This window comes from Penaeus chinensis, chromosome 14, assembly GCF_019202785.1.
Source record: "Penaeus chinensis breed Huanghai No. 1 chromosome 14, ASM1920278v2, whole genome shotgun sequence".
NCBI lineage: Eukaryota > Metazoa > Arthropoda > Malacostraca > Decapoda > Penaeidae > Penaeus > Penaeus chinensis.
This window is the reverse complement of record NC_061832.1, coordinates 21,321,390-21,331,851: the sequence shown is the minus strand read 5'-3', so window position 1 is coordinate 21,331,851 and position 10,462 is coordinate 21,321,390. Positions and strand designations below refer to the sequence as shown.

The window sequence follows — 10,462 nt, the reverse complement described above, 5'->3', positions numbered from 1 at the left end:
CACATTACAAAAAAAAAAAAAAAAAAAAAAATCATACTAATAATCATGTAACTTATTATATATCAGTTGACGAGAAACTTTTAAACCAAAAACCTCAGCCCCGTGAAACAGCCTTACTTCGTACAGTTTTATATCGCCTACTGCCAGGTAGGCCTATGCACCTGCCTACATTAACTTTTGTTTCGAACCCGTCTTCTCGAAACCGAATTGAACCTCTTTACAAATTCATATCAAATATTATATGAAGTTTCTAATATTTTTCTAAGCTTGATTTTTAGGAATATAAACTCGTTATATGTTATACCCGTTATCCTTCTTTGCTAAAAACATATTTACGCCTTGAAAATATTTTCATTAAAAAACTTTCGGTTCCTTACTTATTAGTGTTCCATTTCGTAATGTGTAATTCAATATTCATGAATTCATCATAATCAATCCAAAGAAAACCCAAAATTATAATAACCCATCAATGGTTATAGCCATGATTTTCAATCTCCGCAAGGAACACAAGGGACGGCCATGGCCTCATTAAAGAAATACATATATATATATATATATATATATATATATATATATATATATATGCATACCCACACATATATATGCACAAACACATATTAATGTATATATGCAAACACACACACACACACACACACACACACACACACACACACACACACACACACACATACATATATATATATATATATATATATATATATATATATATATATATATGAATGCACACACACACACACACACATACATACATATATATATATATATATATATATATATATATATATATGAATGCACACACACACATACATACATATATATATATATATATATATATATATATACATACATACATATATGCATACATACATATATACATTCATACATACATATATATATATGCATACATACATATATACATTCATACATACATAGATATATGCATACATACATATATACATTCATACATACATATATATATGCATACATACATATATACATTCATACATACATGAAGAGGTGCAGGCCCTCACTGAAGTGAAACAGCCTTTGGGTTTCAGAGGGAAGGAGGAACCACCTTGAAGAGGTGCTGGACCTCACCTCCCTCACTGAGGGGGGAAGATAAACAGGTGAGATAGGTTGGATTAGTAATTGACTAAATTCACACTGGGCATGGTAGTAATGGGTTAATAAGAAAATTTCTCTCTGAGGCCACCGAAAATTACACTTCTTCAGCTATTATGCCTGGATGGCAAAAGTACATGCCATGTCCACTATGTTTTTTGTTAAACATCAAGGAGTCAGTTACTATTGCTAATAGTATTTCTAATAACATTGTAATAAGGCTCCTTGGTGGCTGAGCACTGAGCCATCTATGTGTGAATAAAGTTGAAAAAAAATGTTGACTGTACATTTACCCTGCAGTCATGGGTTAAGAAGATAGGTTACGGAATTGCACCTAAAGTGAAGGAGGAGAAGAAACTGAAAATAACACCATTAGGAAATGCTATTATCATGTAAGAATATATACAATGTAAATGTTTCCATGGATGTCTGTGATATCAGCTTAAAAGCCAAAGACAGTATTAGAGAAAATTAAATATTTACATTGATTGATGTATAAAATCATATGTACATTGTGACATGAAAAACCTTATCATGGTCAAATTTAATCATTTTGTGAACATAATTAAAATGATAATAGCACCTCCAGTCTCACAGTTAATGGTCACGTGTAATTACAACCACAAAGAGTTTGTTGGCTGCATATATTAGATATTGATGTAAAGATAATGATTGATGACATGGCCATGCATGACATGCTCAATGTGTGCTTAGGTTAATAATTGCCCTTACACATAAAAGGCCCCACAAGTACTTAAGTCACCAATGACCAAATTCTAGTACTACCTATCTCACCTGTTTACCCATTTCCTTGATTTTCAAAAATATTTTCTTTTATCTTATATTGCTAGTAGTAATGTCAAAAACCTTATAATATTTATAATGTCTATAATAATATCAACATCAATTTTGATAGCATTAGTAAAAAAAAAAAAACATCTCTAAAACAAGGAAAGTTGAAGTTAGGTGAGGTCACGAGATTGACTAACTGATTACTTGGTTGCTTAGCACTTGTGGAACCATCTATCAGCACAGATATTTTATAAAACAATATCATAGTCAGCACTACATATTACCAGCTTTCTCTTTCCTTCTCAAAACCCCCAGTCCCCATGTTCTTTGTTATTGTGGGGGGGCACAGGAGACAGGGACTATGGCTCAATGTTGGGGATCACCCTTAACTTCACATTCTGTTGTCATGTTCACGCTTTCTTGCAGCCTGTACCTCTGCTTTCCCTCACCTATTCTCCCTTCACCGACCTCCCAACCTGTTAGACACACTTATAGAAACCTACACTTTCTGCTTTGACAATCTGTTCTTCCTCAGATGCATACACAACTTCATTTGATGTAATCCCCCCCCTGCCTAATCCTACCTTAACTCATTCACTCATCCTACCCTTTACCAATCTTTACCCTTTCCAAAACTACCCAACAGCTGTCGATATATAGCACTTAATAATTAACTGGTGTAAGATCTGTGCTGAATAGATGAAAGGCTGGCTAAGCACTGTCACTCCATAACCCTGCTGCCATTTGTGCATCCAGCCTGGTTGTAACACTTCAAATTGCTTTGCACAATCACACACGTTTACCAATTGTGGTGGCTCCCATAATGCATTTTATAGGAGCTACTCTGCCTACAAGTTTGAGTCTCAGGTAGCAGTTCCTAGATTCAAACTAGGATGAAGTCCAGAGGTGCCTCTCCATCAGTTTTTCAGGGTTAGGGCAATGTAGTTAATAAACAGTAAATACTAAATGGTACTGTTTTTTCCTAAGAAATTAATATTACTTCCTAACTGCTTATACTTAAAAGGAAAAGCAATAACTCTTAATTGGTCTCTAGGTAAATATAAAATAATATAAGAGATCTCCTTTAGAATTAGCTAATTATGAACAACACAAGTCAATACTAACATTTTTATTTTGTGAATCACATACATAAATATCATTATTTTACAAAAAGAGCTGTGTAACATTCACTCATCTTGTCTACTATAATGTACTTGAAGAATACTGTGGCCCAGATTCAATAAATATAACAAACACAGTAAATTCAAAATTGATATTAGTAATAACAAAACAATAAAAAATAATCCAGAATCTTTAATTCTTGTTCAAATACACAATACTACAATCTAGAAGAAAGTCAGTTAACAGCAGCATGTTGCTTTAGTTTTATTTCTATATCTGACAGATGCCAATGCTAAAAGTTATTTACATTTTCTTATGAGTTTATTAGCCTATGACAAAATCACTCTGTTTAGAGACTGTTTCTAAAACTAACTTTTAATTTAAATCATCAAAGTAAAAATTTTTAAGAAGTTTCTTCCGCATCTACATTTTCATACAGGAACAACAAAAAGCTGATTATTTTAAGTTTATAAAAACACATGTTATCTATAAAATTATTAGGAGATACACAATCATATATCTTCTGTAATTCTACAGAGTTAATAATAATCTAAGATGTATGTTTAAAGGCATTTTAATGCATGTAACATACATCAAAATACCCAATATCTAGATAAATCCTAAAACAATCTTATTTCCAGGAAAGGATGGATACCCCATCAGTAATATAAATAAACTTTCTCGAAAAACTGCAAAAGCTAGTCATCGGTAATGAAAAATTCCAATGTATTCCCAACATCAGTTAGAATAAATATGTCTGAAAAGAATTTTCCTTCTTGATATGGCTGGTTTAGCTTCCAGATGCACAACTCTTTAGACTTTTCTAGAACTGATACATAATTCACAGTTTCTGGTGAACATATAATACATCATATATTCTTGTTTGCAGTTGTACTTTTAAGACAAATATTTGAAAAAAAGTCATTCAGTTCCTTTCAAAACACTTCTGTTGCTTCAATTTTACACACTGCTGTTTTGAAGAACACGAAGCTGAATTCATATCTCTGGCCCAATAAGAATTCCTTCCATTAATAAAAGTCAGCTACACGTCTGGATTTGGAATGTAATGGGACTCCATGAAAAGTTCATCACTATGACTGCTGACATACCTGAGGTGAGATACCAAGGTAAAAATTTGTTAGTATTTGACAATAAGTCATGTATATGTAATTCCTTCTTAAATAAGATTATGAAACAGCATCAAATCTAACATAAAAGAAAGTTTATAAGCCAAAATACAGAAAGTCATATAATCTTGTACCAAGTAAGTCTTTTCAAGTAAATTGTACATTAATGAACTACAAATACTGTTTTTCTACTTACTCTAAAAATAATTCCAGGTGTTTGATAATTATCCTTCTTTTGATTTCTGGGAGATTCATGCGGAACAAGATTTCTGGTAACTTCACTGTAAAAGAACAATAATAGTAAAAATATAATATAGTATTTTACCTATATATATGAATAATACTACTGTACTTTGAAAACAAAAAACTACAAAAAAATAAATGAACACATACGCACATACACTCAAACACACACACACACACCCACAAACACCCACGCACACAAACACACACGCACGCGCACACGCACGCACGCACGCACGCACGCACCACGCACGCACGCACACGGACATATGTAGCTTATCTAGCTGAAGAAAAAAACAGATTCTAAACCCTGAGAATAACTGACTGTACTTGGACATGGTTTCTGCCTTTCCCTTGGATTACATCAGTGATGAGTATGAGCAACAGCTTGTTTTCCATATCACCCATTGTTGCATAAATGAGACTTTAAGCCTACTTTCTCGGGGAAGTTTCTCAATGACAGCAGCTTGGGCCAAAGCTGTGAACAACTATTTAGCCTCATAATTTAGAGCATGTGTAACTACGTATGATATGATAAGATAATACTTTTCATAGGTATGAGGGATGGTCTATCCATGCTACGATAGAATGTGAGTGTGTTGACCAAAAGGTCTGGACAGTGATAAATCATCTATGAAGAAAGAAAGAAAAAAAGAATGAAAGAAAACAAAGAACTCTCACCAAACAGCCTTAGTAGATGTAAAGGTCCATAGATGAGTGAAGGAGGAGGAGGGTCTCGGTGTGTCTCTGGGAGCAATGTCCAGTCTTGTAGATGAGGCTGAATTGAACGATAACTCAGTGGCAAAGTGAAATCTGTTCTTGCCAAGCCACCTATCCCTGCTATGCTTGCACCAGAGGTAACAGTAGTTGGGGTACTACGACCAGATTCACTGGTTAAAGAAAAAACATTCTGTTATGACATCAACCTTAAATATAAATAACAATGTTATATGGTAATGCAAAGAAACATAGTACACTCTCACATAATCCCAATAATACATCTACTATTTTGATACAGTTCTGAGTTTACAATAACACCCTTTAGTTCCAAAGATACAATGAAAACAGCTGTATTCAAATATGACTTCATAATCAATACAGAGTAACTTTTAAGACAAGAAAGCACTTACCATGCTAAATTTGTAAGGTTCTTCTCCTTCTCAGTACTACTTGAGTCCCCGGAAAGTGGTCTTTTTGAACGCAACTGTCGACGCCCTGGTGTATCTATTTTATAATCAGAGGAGACAATATTAAAACAATGAGGAATTCAGGATATCACAGAACAGATAAACAACCCTATATAACAATGAATCTACAATGAAGAATTAACAGTAGAATCAATGACAAATCTATAACTGGCCACAGACCGTAAACTACTTTCACCATTATTTGGCAGACGATACTAGTATCACCGTTCCTATCAATAAGTGACAAACCAGAAACAATGAATTACAAAATTACACTAACCTTTGGCTCTTTCCTCTTCCTTTGAGGCTTTATCCACCTTCGACTTCCCTTCTTCATCTGGCTCTTCCTTGTTTATTGTCATGCCCTCAAAATTTTCTTTATCATCAACAGCCAGTGATAAGTCTTTTGTTGGTTCTAAATATCTGAAAGCAGGAACAAAAGTCAATGACATAAGCATGTGGAAGCCTTCAAACCATGGAAATGTGTAATATACATTTAGTGACCATGATTCCTTTATTATCTACAGATGTATATAATCTCTGACATCCACATTATATAATGTATTAAACCATCAAAATGAACCTTGTGGTTCAAAAGGTCTACTGTTTATTACCCAATAAACATGAAGTGTTGATTCTTTGGAGGAACAAGTTGAAGAACGTGAAAAAACATCATGCTAGTTATGAAGAAAACAGAAGACAAAGAAGATGAAGATGAAGAAAAAAGAAGAAAGGAATACAAAAAAAAAAAAAAATGTTCAGAAACAGAAAAAAAAAAAAAAAAAATGCACAGAGAAAAGAAGAAAATAATTGAAAAGAAAAATAAACAAAACCAAAACTACAAACCTTTTTGCATAGAGTGGCTGCGCACTCCTTAGGCGCTCAGCTTGTCTTCGTTCTTTCGCATACAAAAGATGTGTTTCAATGTGGAAATCAAAACAAATACGAATTCCATCCATTACCTCTTTGCACAAGTCCAGGCTGTGGGGCACATCATAAAAATCATGTATATGTAAGTAAATAGAAAAAAAAACCCTGCAAACCTTATAATAAAAACTTTTTACAATTTTATATTTCCTTTTCCATTAAACTGCCCAGGATATATTTAAAAAAATAAAATAAAATAACGCATACAACTAAATGATACTGGCCCATACTCCAGCTCAATCAAACTATATTCATACACTTACGTCAGGAAAGTTTTGTCCTTTTCTTTGACTTCACTTCTCCTTTTCTCTTTAGTGCGAGCCAGGTAACGGACAGCGAAAAATTTCACATAATTTTCTAATAGGTTCAAGGCTGTGTTTTCAGTTGGAAGGTCTAGAAGCTTTGGCAAGGAAGAAAATCAAAGTTAATTATGTAAATGGTAACATAACATATATAAAAAACAATGCAGTTAACCATAAAATCTATGAAAAATCTCATTTCCTTATGATTGCCCATAAATTAATTCATAATAAATGCAAAAATCTATGAAAAATCTAATTTCCTTATGACTGCCCATAAATTCATTCATAATAAATGCAAATGAATAAACAATCACGTTGATAAAATCCACACCATATCCTTATCATTAATGTTCTGACGATCTTTCTCTAAGACATATTTGAGGTTCTCTGGGATGCTGATAGGGAAGAGGCGCTCTATTGTCTCCTCGTCACTCTCCTCCTCTTCCTCCTCCTCCTCCTCAGCGGTGGTGCTCTCAACCTCTGAGGTTGCAGAAGCAAGATCATCCTCTTCTGTGCCCGTTGTACCAGTCTGGGAAAAAATTGTGACACACTTTTATGATTCCAGCAGAGGCAATAACAGGGAAAACTTTTTTTCTTCTAAACAGTATCAATAATAAAATTTCTGATGTAAAGGTTATGCTTATGAAAAGAAAAGAAAAAAGAAAAAGAGAGAAAAAAAACCCCACAATTACAATAACATTGATGGTGGTGATGATGATGCTGATGACAACAACTGATCTCTTACCTGAGAGCTTGTTTCAGATTCTTCCTGCTGTTCTCGTTTTCGTTTCTCTCTCTCGATTGTTTCTCGTATTGTTTCTGAGAGCCGTCTCTTGCGCTTCCTGTCTTTACTGATAAAAAAAAAAGAGGATATTATAACCAGGATAACAACTAATCTGATATTCTCATCTGTGTTAAGTCAAAATAAATTTTGAGAAATCATCTCATTAATGCTAGGAGGGCATTATACATGCCTTGTCCACTGTAATTTCAGTTTATCACTTTTATTTACATATAGATAGCACCCAATTGCTTAGTTACCTTAAAGTCAATTACTAGGTCTACCTAACTTCATCTATTACTTGCATCTTTGTATAATTTTTATTCTTATCATTATTATTAATAATGGTATAATATAATAATGTCAACAATATTAAAAATAATGTTAATAATGATTATAACAGCATTGGAAACAAAAACCTGAAAAAGAAAAATGATTCAGACCTAGGAACTAATACTTGGTGACTATGGGCTTGTCAAAACATTTATGTGTAAACCAAATCAACAAAACAAAACAACAGTGGACAATGGTTTAAAGAAAAACATTAAGGAGGAGATATAGCTTGAAAATCATGATTACATCCTAGCTATAATTTCTAATACACCAAAGAGAAAGGGAATTTCTATATATATCAAACACATAGTCTTTTACCTTCCGTATCTAATGTATGGAAGCAATGTGTACACTTAAATCTCTTATATCTTTAATTAAAATTCATGAAAGTTTGTATTTACCAAATGGCTATTAAATCATGCTTTTAAGATTGCATTTATACAGTTATATCAGTGATACCTGTATAGTCTCATAAATGCTTTTTTTATTCTTTTTTTTTTTACATAATTTTATCAAAATGCCATGTATCTACAGAACATTTCTATTAGGTGAAATACATATAACATGCAATACTATGGACAGGCAACAAAACTATATAATAAGCAAATAGTGAAAAAGAATGCAAATGTAATGGTCATGAAGTATTGAATTTCTGAAAATCACTACTTACTATAAAGGTCCTCCAATCAACACCCGATTGGACTTGATGGATCTGTAAAGAAAAGAAAGCTTTCATCTGTATATAATTCTACTTGCCATAATCAAACATTTTAGAGAGAGAGAGAGAGAGAGAGAGAGAGAGAGAGAGAGAGAGAGAGAGAGAGAGAGAGAGAGAGAGAGAGAGAGAGAGAGTATACCCGTGTACATATAGAGAACCACTGGCCTGCTTGCTGGCCACATGCTTGCCACGTGGCTCCTCGAGGGGCTTACCCAAGCTAACCGACGGTGGCGCCCCTACGTGCAGTCCCCGGGTATTTGAGACCAAGTATGACCCAGTCAGAGAGAATTCATGCCCAGCGCTCATCCTGGCAAGGTCGCCCCGGTGACCTTGCTAGGGCGGGATGGCTCAGGTCACTTCCGCCCCGCAGGACTGACCGCGACCTTTCCGCACTCCACGCTTACCCAAGACTTGTCTCGTGTGATCTATATCTGTGTTGCTTGTACTTTTCTAAATAAAGAGTCAAAGCGATTGTCCCCTATTACTACTCCTGCAACCAATGTATAAAGGTGTTCAATCAATAGCCTTTTACAGTCTGGTGGCAGGGTGGTAGTTGCGACCTTTTGGCTCACAACATGGACACAAAGTCTCCGAAATCCGCTTGACCATCGCTTCCCATGACCTGACTTCAAATAAACCAGCGTGAGTACACATTTTGGGCCTTTTCAATTGACAGCAAATGGCACACTCTCCATTTTTCTGACCTTTGATCACTCTACTGTGTGATCAAGGTCAAACAATGTGAATACTGTTCATTTATTAAGTATTTATTAAATTTTTCTTGTGATTAGAGACTTATATTATTTAAATTGCAACGAGTTTAGCGCGTTCATGATCTATCACTTTCACTTTGAGTGATTGACACACTAAAATGGTTGTAAGAACAGATAGCCATTCCTATAAATTGTCTTCTAGAATTGTTACAATACAGGGATAACACACAGCCGTTACATGTTCATTGGTGACACGTTCTATCGACATTAGAACAGAGCTATGCGATTTTATATACATTTATTACTGAGTATAGTGCACAGGAATGCCTGGGGTTACATATAGGCCTAATAGATCTACGCTCCGACGTAACGATAGTAGGTACAGGTATAACCGAAGTTATTCGTACGTTTGACTCACCCTCTAAACGTCGCTGGCATGTTTGGGTAAGTCCCATCGGTTCTGTGATTCATGATAAATACCTGAGGGCATATCATGAGCGCCCATCATAGATCCGCAGATAGAGTGAGTTATTTATAAATTTTCCCAGCTCGTTTCGCTTCGTAAAGTACAGTATTTTGGGTACAGAAGTCTGAAGTCTGCATGCGCAGCTTGACAATTTGTTACCTCTGCAGATTGTTCCCCGAGAAGATTTGCTTGCGTGAAGCCGCGACCATTGTTTTCCCGTCACCATTCCTTAGTGTGTCATTCTGTCGCATATCATTAAATGTTAAATTCAATGTGGTAGTTGAAATAATTTTGTATTACGTCTATAACTAGCTAGTCGCATTGTTGTTAAAATGAACGTTAATCTCCGTGTTTGGCATCCATGTCCGCTCTGTGTGAGGTCACTCTCACTCTCATTAACTGTCACACACACACACACACACACACACACGCTCACTCACTCACTCATCAACGCAGAACAAAAGACACTGACACCTTCCATTAATAGGGTTTGTTGCTGTTGTAATTGCAGGTATAAAGATTTATGACGTATCTCTTTACCCGCGATTTTGCCAGTCGTGATGTGTGACTTGTACATGAATTCGTATTTTATATACATTTCTTTTCTG

The 10,462-nt window shown here is 34.8% G+C and overlaps 1 protein-coding gene across 1 annotated transcript; it reads right to left on the bottom strand.

The window, feature by feature from the left end:
- Positions 1-3,049: 3,049 nt before the first annotated feature.
- LOC125032391 (putative male-specific lethal-3 protein-like 2) lies at positions 3,050-8,981 on the bottom strand. Its single transcript, XM_047623488.1, has 11 exons — positions 8,815-8,981; positions 8,628-8,669; positions 7,589-7,694; positions 7,175-7,372; positions 6,805-6,941; positions 6,461-6,595; positions 5,895-6,037; positions 5,558-5,651; positions 5,109-5,317; positions 4,381-4,465; positions 3,050-4,166 (listed from the first exon to the last, which is right to left on the bottom strand). Exons 1-11 carry the CDS (start codon positions 8,979-8,981, stop codon positions 4,100-4,102), a joined length of 1,383 nt encoding a protein of 460 aa, XP_047479444.1. The 3' UTR covers positions 3,050-4,099.
- Between the last annotated feature and the right edge of the window lie 1,481 nt (positions 8,982-10,462).

What these genes read in the sequence shown, in the direction of transcription:
- LOC125032391 (XM_047623488.1), bottom strand. Translation starts at nt 8,981, where the DNA reads ATGAGCGCTGGGCATGAATTCTCTCTGACTGGGTCATACTTGGTCTCA. An exon ending in GGTTCTCTATATGTACACGG is followed by an intron (nt 8,670 to 8,814) that starts GTATACTCTCTC and finishes TTTTCTTTACAG; the next exon opens with ATCCATCAAGTCCAATCGGG. An exon ending in AATCTGAAACAAGCTCTCAG is followed by an intron (nt 7,373 to 7,588) that starts GTAAGAGATCAG and finishes ATTTTTTCCCAG; the next exon opens with ACTGGTACAACGGGCACAGA.